At 35.2% G+C, this 16343-nt stretch overlaps 1 protein-coding gene across 1 annotated transcript in view; it reads left to right on the top strand.

The window, feature by feature from the left end:
* AQR (aquarius intron-binding spliceosomal factor) overlaps nucleotides 1-16343 on the top strand; it is an 84551-nt gene that overhangs the window by 46076 nt on the left and 22132 nt on the right. The window contains exons 20-27 of the mRNA XM_010844186.1: nucleotides 199-440; nucleotides 2364-2510; nucleotides 3257-3326; nucleotides 5632-5742; nucleotides 8391-8500; nucleotides 10902-11037; nucleotides 13122-13331; nucleotides 15572-15709. Coding sequence (XP_010842488.1) covers nucleotides 199-440; nucleotides 2364-2510; nucleotides 3257-3326; nucleotides 5632-5742; nucleotides 8391-8500; nucleotides 10902-11037; nucleotides 13122-13331; nucleotides 15572-15709 — 1164 coding nt within the window. The remainder of the gene's footprint in view (nucleotides 1-198; nucleotides 441-2363; nucleotides 2511-3256; nucleotides 3327-5631; nucleotides 5743-8390; nucleotides 8501-10901; nucleotides 11038-13121; nucleotides 13332-15571; nucleotides 15710-16343) is intronic.

Genomic DNA, 16343 nt, shown 5'->3' with positions numbered 1-16343 from the left:
TTGTTTAACTCAGTGTATGGTATCAGCTGGAAATATAGCTGTTGATTCAGTCTAGCCAAGCACCTGTCAGCAGAAAATAGCTTCTTGCCTTGAAACACTTGGGAATTCTGGATTAGTGCAGCCAGCTCTACATTCCACTGAAGTGCAAATGTTTGAGATGTCTTCCTTACAATTCAATTTTTGTCGTCTTACTGACAGGCTGTGCTGGAGACTATCCGGAACCTGATGAATACTGATTGTGTGGTACCTGACTGGCTGCATGACATCATTTTAGGTTATGGGGATCCAAGTAGTGCACATTATTCCAAAATGCCCAATCAGATTGCCACCCTTGATTTCAATGATACATTTCTCTCCATTGAACACTTAAAAGCCAGCTTTCCTGGTCATAATGTTAAAGTAACTGTGGATGACCCAGCTCTACAGATACCCCCTTTCAGGTAAAGTCAAAACTGGATATACTCCTTTCCAAGCTTTCTGTAGTCATTCTGAGTGAGGCCATCAGGACTGTAGCTAAAGTAAGCTTTAAGTATCATATCTAGATTTTGTTTGGGTAGTTTTCACCTTCCCCATATAATCACTGGGATAAATTTATTTTATTAGACTCTATTTCTAATTCTTTGTGTAGTAGCTATTTTAAGACCACAGTAAAAGTAGCCTTTGTCTTACAAGGAATCAGTTTGAAGAGTATTATATAGATATATTTGTGGCCTTTGACTGAAGAAATAAGTCCTAATTAATATAAAGAGCCACGTGATTTTGAACTCTTGCTTTTTAGGGAAAAATTCTTCTTTTAACCCTATTTGCTTTCACAATTTTAAATATTAATAATATTGTTATACTCAAAATTAAAGGAGCTTTGGATTAGTTTTAGTAAAAAAAAGAACAGAGTACCTGAAGTACTGAATGCTTCGTGAATTCCATCATATGAATTAGTGGCAAAGCACTAGGTAAACTTGGGATGTTAGCAAAGGATTTAATTACTTTCTTAGTTGCAAATTAGAACATATAGCTTTTAATTAACCATTAAATATAAATATAATAATTATACATATTAAAAACATGTACCCTTTTTAGTTCTCAAACCTAGTCTTCCTCCATACGTCTCTAATCTTGTTAATGGCAAAATCAACTGAAATCTCAGCATTATTTTTTAACCTTTCTATTCCCATCACTCCTGCTGTGTCTTACAGATTCTGCCTTAAGGATACATTTTTTTTTTCAAATGTCAGTCCTGATGGCTCCCTCTCTAAACCCTCAACACTTTCAGTCTTTGTAATGGTAGTGTCTTTCCTGCCCCTTGTCTCCTTTCTTAAATCCATTACATGATGCCTACTGCTAGAGTCATTCCACTGTCTGATGAAAACTGACCTCTTAGTTTCTTTGGTTCTTAGCTTTTTTTTTAATCTGTTTTTTTCAGAATGTGAACAAAGACTGGAAAAAGTACAAATAGAGAATTAACTTTTTAGTTTAATCTTAAGAGTTTTCATTGACTCTCCACCAGGTACCTATGGGAAGTTGCTTCCTGGGGTATCCCTGACACCAGGCTAAGAACTTCTGCCTTAAAGGCTTGATATTCCAGAGGTGTCATAACCAGATGCCAGTCTAGCCTCTCTAGTTTTCTCTACTGTATCCTAAACTTCTCTAGAACTGGCTGTTTGTTTCTTCCTGGAATGTCTTTTGAAATTCATTTTAGATACTATCTTTCCCATAAAGCCTTTTCTGATTAAATGAAGAACAATGTGTAAAGCACTTTACAGTGAATATGCTGTAAGTATGTAAATTGTCTTTTGTAAACATTATGCTAAGTGAAAGAAGCTAGACAGAAGAGAACAAATACTATATGATTCAGTTTACACAAAATGACCGGAATAGTCTGGTATAAAAACAGAAAGTAGACTGATTGCCAGAAGCTAGGTTTGAGTTGGAATACAGAGCGACTGCTTAATTGACATGGAGTTTCCTTTGGAGTGATGAAAATATTCTGGCTTTAGAGTAGTAATGACTATACAACCTTGTGAATGTACTAAAACCGATTGAATTGAACCTTTTAAAATGGTGACTTTTATAGGAATATTATCCCAGTTAAAAAAAAGTTATTTCCCATAGGAAAAAAAATTAGATAAATGTTTCTTCTTTGATTTCTCCCTTAATCAGATGGCCTTTTTCTTAATCTAAATACCTGTAACCACATTTCAGTGCTTTTAAATCTACTTTTTTGAAATTTATATGCAGAGAGTAAATTCCTTTAAACCATAAATGATTCTTGCTCATTACTGTCCTCTGTACAATGTCATGCATGAGACAGTTACTTGGCAAATCGTTGTTAATTGTGAAAATAAACAAAGGTTTTGGTCTTGTAGGATAACTTTTCCAGTAAGAAGTGGAAAGGGGAAGAAGCGGAAAGATGTAGACGGGGAAGATGAAGACACTGAGGAGGCAAAAACTTTAATTGTCGAACCTCATGTTATTCCTAATAGAGGTCCTTATCCTTACAACCAACCCAAACGGTAATTTCACTGCCTCTGCTAATTCTAGTAATAGATAATAGTTTGCTATTTCACATGGGTTAGTAATATTTAAAAGTTTTTCTGATTCTTTGAAAATTTTAAGAAACTTCTGTTTCTGGACCCTCTTTAGTTTTCTTCTGTTAGTTGACTCAATAGTTCAGACATTTTTGACCATTCTGTAATATTTCAAAAAGAAACATTTTCAGGTGCTATGAACAAGAAATATTAGCATCTGCCTGAGTGTGACCCAGGTTGTCACTTCACGACCATGTCGTGCATTTACAGCTACCCTGGTGCACGTGTGCCATGAGTAATAACGTGGCACTGTGTTTGGTGTTAGATGGGGAACCAGTACTTTGACACTCCAGTTAAGATCTGGGCTAACCATATTGAAAAATATCTGTCGTCTTTTCTTTCCACAAGATTGATTCAGTTTTAATTGGTCTGTGGAGGGGCAGAGGTAAAGAAAGTCATTCAGAAAGACTGGGTCAGTCACGTGATCTGCTGTGCAGCATTGTGCTTATGGTTAACAATACTGTTCTGTGCATTTAAAATTTGTTAAGAGTATGTCTTTATGTACTTTTTGTTGCACACGCACAGCACAGAAAGGGCTCGGGTGGGAGGAGAAGAGATTGGGAGACCAGGGACAAATACAGAGCACATGTCCAGACCTCTCCTTGTCTAAATTCTTATTAACATCATCCATCTTCATGTTTAACCAATTTCTTATCCACTCTCATTTGCAGTAATACAATTCAGTTCACTCATACACAGATAGAGGCCATCCGTGCTGGAATGCAGCCTGGGCTAACTATGGTAAGAGAATTACTGTTCTACTAGTTCTTAAATGGATTCAGACTAGAAGTAAGCATCAGATTTTCAGACTATATTCCATTTTTAAGCACAGAAACCCAATTGAATTAAGTATTTATAAGTAATTGTGGCATCTTATGTCATTGGACACTACTCATTTCAATGTTCATAAAAAATGTTACATTAGAACTGAGCTATGGCCATTTGTTTATGTACTACCTATAGCCTTTTTATGCTGCCACAATGCATAAAGTGTTTATTTGCTGGCTCTTTGCAGAAAAGTTCTGTTGACACTGATTTAGAAGTGTGTTTAATTTCTAGGTATTGGGAGGTTTTCTTGTTGTCTTCCAGTTACTGGTTTCCTGGTCTATATCCATTATGGTCAGAGAGCATATTGAATACTTTCTGTAATTTTCATTTTTTTAATTTAGTAAGGTTTGTTTTATGGCCCAGAACATGATCTGTTGGTGACTATTCCATGTGCACTTGAATATGTGCTCTGTTGTCTTGAGTGGAGTGTCCTCTGTATGCCATTTGGTTGTTGCTGCTGCTCAGTACTCCTCTGTCCTTGACAGAGGAGTGTTGAACTCTCCAACTGCAGTTGTGAATTTGCTTCTCCTTTGAGTTCTGTCAGTTTTTGCTTCATGTGTTTTAAAGCTTTATGGAGATGTACGTACCCTTTCAGGGTCGTTGTGTCTTATTGGTTAATCGATGCTTCTGTCATGTATAATGTCTGTCTTCATCACTGGTAACTTTCTTTGCTCTAAAGCCTACTTTGATATTAATATAGCCAATGCAACTTTCTTTGATTAGTGTTTACATGACAAATCTTTTACTGTCCTTTCACTTCTAACCTACCTGTTATATTTAAAGTGAGTTTCTTGTAGACAGCATATGTATGGGCATTTCATTTTCCCTCTATTCTGAAGTCTCTGCTTTCAATTGGTGTGTTCAGTCCATTTACATTTAATGTTCTTATTGATGTGTTTGGATTTAAGCCTCCTGTTTTATTATTTCTTTTTTATGATTGTTCCCTTTTTGTGTGCTCCTATTTCCCTTTTCCTGCCCTTTTCTGAGTTATTTCAGTAGTTTTAAGTGTTTCATTTCTACTTATCTATTTTGTTTATATCTCTTGTATAATTTTTCTTGATGGCTACTCTAGAGAATTATAATATACATATATGTTTTCACAGCCTACTTAGAATCAATATTTTGTCTCTTAAATTGAATGGAGGATCCTTGCTTCCGTGTAAGTCCCTTTACCTTCCCATTTTATGTTGTAGTTGCCATATATTTTACCTGTAAATCCATTGAAAATACTGTCACACAATATTAAAATTTTTTATTACAGACATCAAACATATTTTAAAGAACTCCAGAGGAGAATAGTCTATTACATTTACCATTTATCCTTTATTCCTGATATCTTAAGTATCCTCTGGTATCATTTCCTTTTTTTTTTTTTTTTTTGCTGTGCAGCATGTGGGATCTTACTTCCCTGACCAGGGATTGAACCCAGGCCCCCAGTAGTAGAAACGCAGAGTCCTAAACACTGGACCACCATGGAATTCCCTGGTGTCGTTTCCCTTGTCTGAAGAATTTCTTTTACCAATTTGAAGAACAGATCAGCTAACAATGAATTACCTTTGTATTCCTTCATCTAAGAGTATCTCTAATTCATTTTCGTTCTTTAAAATATTTTTCACTGGACATAGAATTTTCATTGATAGTTTTCTCTCTTTAGCCCTTTAAAAATGTGATTCCACTTCCTTTTGGTTTCCATGGTACTGATGAGAAGTGCACAGTTATCTGAAATGTCTTTTTGCTATATGTAATATATCATTTTTCTCTAGTTACTATTAAGATTATTTTTGTCTTTAGATTCCAACCATTTAATTATTATATGTCTGGTCGTAGATTTCTTTGGTATTATTCTGTTTATGCTTCAGTGAGCTTCTTGAATCTGTTGATTTATGTCTTTTGCCAGATTTGAGAAATTTCCAGCCATTATTTCTTTAAATACTTTTCTACACTGTATACTTTTCCCCCTCTCTAGAACTTCAAGGATATCAGACCTTTTAATATTGCCCCATAGATTCATGAAGGCATGAATCTTTTCTTCTGCTTTTTATTCAGGATGGCTGATTTCTATTGATTCATCTTCAAGTGCACTAACTCTTACCTTCTCCGTGTTGCATTGAATTTACCCAGCAAATTTTTTAACTTGTTTCATCTTTCAGGTTTAAAATGTTCTTTTTCTAACATTGTGGTAATTCAGTAGTTTGCTATGTGTTCATCTGCTTTTTAGGTTGTGGGCCCACCAGGTACAGGAAAAACAGATGTGGCAGTTCAAATTATATCCAACATCTACCACAATTTCCCAGAGCAGAGGACTCTGATTGTTACTCATTCTAATCAGGTAAGAAAAAGGGAATGTGTGTGTACATGTGTGCTCATGTGTGCACATGCTAGTATGAAGTGGATGTGCATGTATGGAACAGGAGATGCATGGAAGCACAGTGTAGATTTCTGCATATATGATAACCTGATTATGGGCACACAGCATACCAGCAAAGGCTGATGGCCATAGTGTTTGTTGTTGAATTAATCTTGGATTATCACTGATTATGACCAGACCGTTCTAATAGAGGCAGTCCACATGTGGAAAAGCTGAGAGGAATATTTGGATACGTGGTAATTGACTTTTTCCCCCCATCTTCCATTCTTAGCTAGACCTTTTTCTTTAAAAACATTACCCCTTGCTAGTAGTATTTTTCTGCTACTAGAATGGATATTCCTAAAAGACTGAACCTATATCATACTGACACTGGATTGAATTTTAAGTTCCTATGAAGTATACATATGAATATGTGTATTACATGGGTGGACTGTTTGAGTTTGCTGGTCCAATACATAAAGCATGTATAAATGGCTGGGGCTTCCTTATGGCTCAGATGGTAAAGAATCTGAGCTGGTAAAGAATTTGCCTGCAATGTGGGAGACCCAGGTTCAATCTCTGGGTCAGGAAGATCCCCTGGAGAAAGGAATGGCAACCCACTCCGGTATGCTTACCTGGAGAATCCCACGGACAGACAAGCCTGGCAGGCTACTGTCCATGGAGTCGCAGAGTTGGACACGACTCAGCAACTGACGCTTTATAAATAACTAAAACAAGAAAAACAAACTCCTTTCTTGTAAATAATGGATGAAAAATGATCTTTATATGTGTGCCAGAGTATTTATTCTAAAGCTGTCATAGAAATAAGGAAGAACAAGTAATATTTATTAATTCTCATGTAAATGTGACAGGCAGCTCTCAGAATCTTCTGAAACATGTTGTGAAACTTGCACAGTAGTCTGTGCCAAAGGTACTTGTTTTCTCTGAATACATATTAAAAATAGTGCTTTCGGTTCACTAGTTTTTTTTTTTTTTTAAACTGGTCTGTGAAGAAGCACTGGGTTTTTAGAATGTTCAATGTTATTTATTCTGTTATTCATCAACTTTTAATCCCAGAATGTTAAAACTATTAACTGTCCATCCAATTCATTCACTCTGTTTTCTTATCTTTAATGTTTGTAAGTAACTGGCATGGTATACTAAAATTGTGCAGGGGAGAGGGTAATTGAGACTTTATCTTGATAAAAGAAGCAAACTGTGTAAAGACTTTTTCTTTCTGCTGTTTAATGAAATTTAGTCTGTAATAATTTTACCTATTTTCAACTTCTTAGAATGAGTAAGATATTATTCGTGTATTGTTTTAACACACTGGTTTTTTTTTTTTTTAAACAAATTTTGTCATAACTCGATAATGACTTTCTGTAGTATCCTCTACTTATGACTGACTTGTGTAGCACTGTTTTAGAGATGATGTTATTTTGCAAAAATAGCCAAAGATGTCTTTGATCCTCTGATAATCAAATCATCCTCTTTAATACAAATTGTTTATTTTTCAGAGTTTGTATACCAGATCTTGGTTTGAATATGTGATTCAAGCCATTCTCCAACATCGCTTTAATTCATGATGAAATCTTACAGTTTTTTCTGAGATTGCCATGTGCGAGTATTTTTTGCCCTCTAAATCTATGTGGTTCATAAGTTTAGATAGGGAAGGTTTAAATAGTGAGTAATGCCATGTGGTCTGATCTATTGTATCTCAAGTTTTAGATGGAGAATATTAAGAGTTTGGATAGTGTGAATTATTTTTTCAGAAAATTTTGTTTTATCTCATCAGTTTCTGAGCTCTAATTGCTAGAATTTTGGTAGTAAAAGATGGCTGGATACTTTATAGCTTGGATGTTTACAAGACTGGCTATGGACTTCATGGTCAGGGCTAGACTAGTGGTAAATTCAGAGAAATATTTGAATGGGGGCTGATTTTTAAATGTCATTTTTATTAGTGTATCTTTAAATGCAATGAAATGTTTGCCTTTCTACAAAACCTTGTGACTATGGATGTTCAGATATTAAGTGCTAGGATTTCAGGAAGCCCCAAAGATGAACATTTCATGGGTAAATGTCTTTCATCAGAACAGTTTACAATTAGTGCTCTGCTCCTTATTGTGTCAAGAGCTGATTTAGACTCTCAGCCTAAGATCTGAGTGCTGCACTTTGGGTTCCTCTCCGAGGTCCTCTTGATGCCTTCTACCAGCACACCTCCTGGGAGGCCTTCCCCAGCCACAAAACCCTTCCAGTTTTCTGCAACTCATAGAAATTTTGTTGAGTAAAGTGAAATTTGATGTGATTGTTAATTATTTTAGTAATTATTACTACTTGAGGGAAATAGAAACTGAGCCAGAGCCTTATGTTTTCATAAATTATCAGAGATGTAATAGACAGATGACTTTTTATGATTTCCAGTTATTATTTGACTACACATACATATACTGCATTATCACAAATCAATAAAAACACTATTTCGTTTAAATTATAAATGACCTAATATGTTTCCTTCTGATCTCACTGGGCAATACTCATTCATTTCTACCCTTGTGATCATTAGTTTTTGTTACTTTTAAAGGAGCCTACTGATTCTTTAAAACTCACTCGTTCTTTTTTTTGTTCTTCAGGCCCTGAACCAGTTGTTTGAGAAAATCATGGCTTTAGACATTGACGAGCGCCACCTCCTGCGTCTTGGTCATGGAGAAGAAGAGCTGGAGACAGAGAAAGATTTCAGCAGGTGAGCAAACAGGGATGAGTTTTGAAATAGTATACGAAGAATTTTTAACCTTCTCCTCCTTTTCTTTAATAAAGAAAAAAACAACAGGAAAGAGAGCAGTGAATAATCCAACTGAATTCTGAAGGGTTTTAGCATAACCTACATAGGTATACTAGGTTGACCCCAAAGTCTGGTCATTGATTTCCCTCTGCTCGAGTTCTACATGTTTATGTCATTTTTCCCCTCAAACACATGGTTATTTCAGAACAAGAGTTATCTTGTTCATCTTTTTTAAATTGCAGATTTCCATTTGCTTTCTGTTTACTAAAGTCAACATTGCCAAACCCAAACTATACAACTTTACACAATTGCTTTTTACATTTCATCTAGACATTTAATTTCATTTAATCTGGGCCCAATTAGGTAGATTCACTTAACAAAATGCAATTGGAGATTAGTGATTGTATAAGCTTTGGGGTTGCAAGTATTATTTCAGGAATTTATTGCCAGTTTAGCTGGACTTTATGTTAATATGACATAAAGTGACTAAAATTTTACAAGTCAGATTTCTTCTGCTATTAGTATTTTGGTTTTTCCTTCAAAGTTGCTGTATAAAAAACAGCTCGTTTCATTTATAATTAAACTCGTTTTTACAGCTTGATTTCTGACATAGACATAATTAACAGCTGTACATAATTAATACAGCCTTTGACTATTGAACATTACTTTTGTAATCATTACTAAATTGGTTATAGACATCAAAAGAACTTAAAAGAGTATTAAATTACTACGTTGCATTTATTTAGAGTTCTTATATTAAAGAGCTCACCAAATATTTTTTAGCTTCTAAAAAGTCAGAGGGCAAGATCAACACACCTTAAGTTACTTAGGGCTCTGGATTCTTAATTTTTGAACAGCTGGTAATGCTTCTGAATTCTTCCCGTGGGTATTTCTTCTTGTTGAACCTAACTTATTAAGTGGACTCAACTCTAAAAATCTGCTAATCCAGATTTCAGTGAATGTATTCAGGCTGATGAAATGCTAAGTACTGTAACTATAAGTGTATTGCAATATAATTTATAGTTTTTAGAGAATATTATAATAGAAAAGAAGTAGAATTTTTAAAGTGATTTCTGGTACTACCAATTTTCTTGGGGAAAAACTCTTTTTGCTTTCTGATGGGTAAGTCAAGCTCCAGGCCTTATTAGTAATGTGTGTGTTTATTTGATTGTGCAATTATTTCATTTTTCTCTTTGTCATAATTAAAAAGATGAGGGAATAACCAATTGATGGAGCATAACACGTAGTCAGAGCATGCTCATTCATCAGTTAAGTTTGCCATCTTACATGGGCATGGTTCATGGCACCCCAAAGTGGTTACAGTGATAATGTCAGAGATCACAGAACACAGATAACAAATATAATAATAATGAAAATGTTTGAAATAGTTCAAGAATCTCCAAAATTTGATACAGACAGCAAATGCTGTTGGAGAAAAATGACAGTGGTAGACTTGTTAAATGCAGTGTTGGCACAAACCTTCAATTTGTAAAAAACGCAGTATCTGCAAAGTACAGTAAAGTGAAGCCCAATAAAATGAAGTATTCCTGTACGTTGCTTTCCCGTTTTAAAATTAATTGAGACTTTTTAATATAGTTTTAGATTTACAGAATACTTGAGCAAATGTTACATAGGATTCCATTGTATACTGCTGCTGCTGCTGCTTTTTGGTGGTAAGGAATTGTAGCAGGCGCTTTGTTATGGTGGGAAGAATTTGCACAGGCTTTGGGATCCAGTTCTGGTTCCCCTTTTTTTCCTTAACTACCTAGCTTTGGGCCAGGTACTCTCCAAATTTCAGTTTTCTTACACATTCAGCAAATATTTATGAACCTATTTGGACCAGATGCCAAGCTGTGTTCAATGCCAAAGAATAAGCAAATAAATTTTGAAATTACATTTCAAAAGTTTTAGAGCTAACCTCCTTTTATGATAGTGGTATTCAGAGTTAGCCAGTTTGTAAACTATATTCTGGTTTGTTACGAGATGAACTAGCACTTGAATGTACTATGGTGTTTTCTTCTTTGCAACGGTCTTTTTATGAAGAAAAAAGAAAAGATAGCTGAACTAAAGGTGTTTAATAATATAGTTAATTTTCCTTTCTCACAGACCACCAACACATTTGCACAACATCCTTGATCCAGCAGTAGATTTTAAGTAGCTTTGGTACCAAATAACTAAAGAAATACCACTTGAGTTATTTTATACCAATGCTACCTAGTAAATGTAAGCTATGTTTTCTACCTTTTATTTTCTTTGCCCATTTATTATTTCTGTTATGATTTTCTTAAATATTTTGCTGACAATTTCCTTGAAAGTGTCTTCATAATATAATTTTGCTTTTTTACTTAATTGAAATTTTTAGGTATGGAAGAGTTAATTATGTCCTAGCTCGAAGAATAGAACTTTTAGAAGAAGTCAAACGATTGCAGAAGAGTCTAGGGGTTCCAGGAGATGCTTCATACACTTGTGAAACTGCGGGCTATTTCTTCTTGTATCAGGTATAAGAGATTAAAGATATTTAAATCATACTTTATTGGAATATACTCTTTATTTAGAAACTGGGACGGGTTCTGGAGATCCTTTCTTGAAAATTATTTTTTCGAGTAGATTAAAATATATGCTGTTGCCAAAGCTATATTTGTGGATGTTAAATGTTTTGTCTCCTATTGTCTTCAATTTTCTTTGCTAAATAACTTGATGACTCATTCAGTGAAAGGCCAGTGTTGCTACTTTTAAATTTTTTTCTTCTCCTTTTTTGTTATTGACAAAGTTTCTAGTCTCTTTTTTTTATTTTTTCATTTTTTTTTCATTACTATAGAAATATAACTAAATAGTCTAGCTACCCAGTGGTAACAGATGCAGTTTTTAACTTACTTTTAATATGCATATTAATCAAGGAATAAAGAAAAGCATATTTTCTGTTTAAATTTCCAAAAATACATTTTGTTATAGAATTGATTTCAAAGTAGGAGTTTAAGTTAAAAATTCTTTGACTTCAATTTGGAGGTATGTTTTTGCTTTTGTTAGAGTTAATTTTGGGAGTGTGAAAATTAATGAGAAATAGACAGCCAAATAAAATGAATAAACATAAAATTTTAATACTTACTTGGTTTACTAGTAATTTTAAATGGACTGAACATAAAATAATGAAAATTTTTGTATAACTCTATTTGTTCTCTTTGTACTAATGCTATTTGCATATTTTAGGTATAAATCACAGTGTTGAAATTTTTAAATGTATATGAAAAAAAGTTTATGCTCATTATAAGCTGATAAACCAGTTGAGTTCATTCAAAATGAGTATATTTCATGGTTCCTATGGAACACGGGACAGATACATGGTGTTGCAAAGTTATCTTCATTTTGGCCTCTTCAGAACTTTGGATAATGGAGTAATGATCATGCTTAGGTGCGTGTTTGTCACAAGATAAAAATCACCAGGCTCTTAGTGAAAACTACTTTTAAGAGTAGTAGAAGTGACATAAATTATTGAGGCCTAACTAATAAATTTGAGAAATATGAACTGGAAGCCTCACAGTGTACATCAACAATTTTCAACACACAATAATCACATTAGGAAAATCGTTGAAAAGGAAAATTCTCAAGCTCTGTCCACAGAGACTTTCTTTTAATACAGTGTGATATCCAGGAATCTACATTTTTATTTAGCTTCTCAGACATTCTGCCTAAGGACCACAGTTTGACAAACACTGAAGTAATAACGGAAAAACTGAGAGAATTACAAAAATTAAGTAGGAACTGAATGGGGTCATAGTTAACATTTACACCAGCATATATTTAAACTATCTATACCCAAAAAGTCATAAAATGAGCTTTCAAATACATAGGCAGCTTAACCAGAAGTTTTTTATATGTATACTAAAGAGAATTCAAAAAATTTTGAAGATCTAGGAGAAGAGTTGACAAGTACTAAATTGATTAAAAAGCTACTAGAGCTGGACTTAACCATATATGGAAAGAAACTGAGATAGTGAAAAAATAAGGAATTTCTTTGTTCAAAGAGGGCTTTTTGGATCATCGATCATAAACTGTTTTGAATATGCATGGGAAGTCTGAAACATCTGAGATAAAAAGTCCCATGAGATGATTCTAGGGTTCTTTCCCATCTGTACATGTTTTAAGGGTTTTTTACCCTACAGTCTTGAAGTTTACTTTTATAAAAGAAGAGCAGTTTGTCAGTGACTTGGATAAGAAATAGTCTGGTTGGGTCAAAGATTGCTTTTCTTTTCCTTTTCCTACTGGACCTCCAGAGAAGACCGGACTAAGCGCATTTTTGTTATTTTATTATTTAAAACGTTGTTGTTTAGTCACTCAGTCATTTGGACACCAACTCTTTGCAACCCCATGGACGGTAGCCTACCAGGCTCCTCTGTCCATGGGATTTTCCAGGCAAGAATACTGGAGTGGGTTGTCATTTCCTTCTCCAAGGGATCCTCCCAATTTAGGGATCAATCCAAGTCTCGTGCACTGGCAGGCAGATTCTCTCCCACTGAGCCACCAGGGAAGTCCATCTAAAACATAAGGGCTGGCCAATTTAACCTCAGGTCTCTTTTTCTTACAGGTAATGTCTCGTTGGGAAGAGTATATCAGCAAAGTGAAAAATAAAAGTAACGCGATGCCAGATATTACTGAAGTCTCCGCTTTCTTCCCTTTTCATGAGTACTTTGCAAATGCCCCTCAACCCATTTTTAAAGGCCGATCTTATGAAGAAGACATGGAAATTGCTGAAGGATGTTTCAGGCATATTAAGAAGATCTTTACTCAGCTTGAGGTAAGGATTCTCAAGTTCTTTTTACTTTCTTTTAAAGGTGTTAAGCTTAGCTGGTTTTCTTTTTTTTTTTAAGTAAGTAGAATATTCAAATCTAGCAAACAAGATTATTACTTTTAAGTGGAATTATTAGAAGCATGTTGAAGAAATAAGTAAAAATTATGGTATGAATTGAATTTCCTTTTTTTTTTTTTTTTCCTGGTTTGAAAGTATTCGTATTTAAGAAAGGAATGCTTTTTTTAAGGAGATTTGACAGTAGTTCCTTGAATGGGAATTTGGCCATTCTAAATTCTTTATGCCTTTGACTGGTGGGCAAAAAGTGAGGTTGCTGTGTTATCCAAGATGTTCCTGATTATTAAGATGAAATAAGAATCACGGCTATACACAGGGGACAGAGAAGAATGTTTGGGACCCAGGTCCCTGGGATGCTTCCTAGTTTTCTCATTCCTTATTGGAAACATCCCTAGAAGACCACAGCAATACTGTAAAAGGACCACATTTCAGACTCACGTTCCTCTCAGTTAGAAGGTTTAGGATTACTTCAGATTAAAAGGGCAAAGATCATCTCTTCTGAAAAGTCTTTGTACCTTTTAGATATGATTTTATCCCTACTTCCTACGACGATATCTGGCAGATAGTAAATATTCAGTAAACATTGACACATGGTGTGAGTAGGTGGATAGAAATGGATGAATGGTTAGTACAGAATAATAAATATATAATTATATACATATGTAGTATATATGTAGTATGATAATGATAAATAAAATTGTAAAACCTGGAAAACTGTGTTGTGGTATGCTTATGATTACATAAATAGAATATAAAAGGATAAAAACGTATAATTTATAATAATAGCTGTCAGGGGAGAGAGTGGGAAGAAGGAAATATAGGGTACCTCCACCTGTGCCTGTGATGCTTTATTTAAAAATAAATAAACCAAAACAAATGTTTAAAAGTCTGACATAAGTATGACATAATGTTCAGACTTGATAAAACTTGATATTAGGTACTCTGCATGGCTCGTTTACTCCTTACATCCATCTATTGTCAATTCCCCTACTCTGCTCTGGGATCCTCTGCCATGGTCTGGACTGAGACTGGTCCTTGGAGTTTTGATTTCCCAGCCTCTCATGTCAGCTGACTTCTGGCTGGGTTTAGCCAATGAGAAATGTGACAAAAATAGAGGAAAGAAGGAAGCTAGGATTTTTCACCACCAGCTCTCTTGCCTGGGGTTTCATCCCTTACATGACTCCAGTTTCTGCTGACCTGGTCCACTGCTGTTCCAGCTTATAATGATACCTCAGGTTCTGGGCTTAGATAACACTTCCTCCTCTTTATCCTTCCTAGCCTACCGGAGAAGGCAGTGGCACCCCACTCCAGTGTTCTTGCCTGGAGAATCCCAGGGACGGGGAAGCCTGGTGGGCTTCTGTCTGTGGGCTTCCGTTTATGGGATCGCAGAGTCAGACACGACTGAAGCGACTTAGCAGCAGCAGCCTACAGATGGTCATAATATTCTGCTGTTGCCAATCTCTGGGTTACTTCACCATTTGCTGGTTGGCTTTTCTACTCCTCCATCACCTGCATAATGGGTTCCTTGCAGTAAATTCCTTTCATTATGAATGCTTGACATAGTGTCTGTTTTCCTGTAGGTACAAGGGTGATCGATATTCAGTATTCTTGTTGATACAGTAAATATTTTACCTTATACAAAAAAATCAGTCCAAATTGTAGCTTTAATATCAGTTATTATTTGAACTTAATTAGTAACTTATTAATCATGGACAGAATTGTTCTGTCAGTTCAGTTCAGTCACTCAGTCGGGTCCGACTCTTTGTGACCCCATGGACTGCAGCACGCCAGGCTTCCCTGTCCTTCACCAACTCCCAGAGCTTGCTCAAGCTCATGTTCATCGAGTTGGATGATAGGCTTAGTTTATGCTGCTGCAGCTAAGTTGTGTCTGACTCTCTAAGCCTATGGACTGCAACCCACTAGGCTCCTCTGTCCATGAGATTCTCCAGGCAAGAATACTGAAGTGGGTTGCCATGTCCTCCTCCAGGGGATCTTTTCAACCCGGGGATCAAATATCTCACGTCTTACCTGCATTGGCAGGTGGGTTCTTTACTACTGGCACCACCGAGATATTTATATTAAGGTTGTACATAAAGTCTCATAAACTGGATTATTGAACGTATGCATGATTTTCCTAAAACAAGTATCTCATTGTTTCCCCACTCCCATAGGAATTCAGAGCCTCTGAACTGCTTCGAAGTGGACTAGACAGATCTAAATACCTTTTGGTGAAAGAAGCCAAAATCATTGCTATGACCTGTACTCATGCTGCCTTAAAACGACATGATTTAGTCAAGTTAGGTTTCAAGGTAAAGACTTGTATTTTAGTTCCTTAATTCATCTGTGCAGCTGTTAGTTCCTTTCTTTTCTCTTCTCTCCTTAGTACTTGGCCTTTTCCCTTGAATGTTTGCTTCTTACTGAAGTTTGCATGTATAATTACTTTAAAATGTTTCTAAAGTGATAATAGTCTCCCATGTTTATACGATTAGTAAACTGTCATAAATCTAATTTTTCTAAATTTAGTTATTAGATGCATTAATATGTCTTTAAAGTAACATTATAGCCATATGACTATCTAAATAACTTCTAATACTTTTTAAGGTAAATTAACTTACTTTCACTGTGTTAAAAGAATCTCCAAACAGAACTAAAAACTTGATAAAAACATTCGACAGTGTTTTTCACCTATTAGAAATCTGTATGCTTGCCTTATTTACCTTTTAAGCACTCATCCACTGCAGTTATTTGTTCATTCAGTAAATGAAAAGCGTTCTGTATGAGGAGATGGAAACACTTGTTTAGACTGTCAACCAAAATATTTAAATGACTCCATCTCAGGATAAGGACTGGAGAGCCAAGGGTAAAGACAGCCTGTTACTTGTCGCTCAGTTGAAATGTAACGTAATAATTGATCAGTAAATTTGAGTTTGCAGACACTTTGTG

This window comes from Bison bison, unplaced genomic scaffold (assembly GCF_000754665.1).
Source record: "Bison bison bison isolate TAMUID 2011002044 unplaced genomic scaffold, Bison_UMD1.0 scf7180017864197, whole genome shotgun sequence".
Lineage (NCBI taxonomy): Eukaryota > Metazoa > Chordata > Mammalia > Artiodactyla > Bovidae > Bison > Bison bison.
Note: the sequence above shows the minus strand (reverse complement) of the source record. Positions and strands in the feature narration are given on the sequence as shown.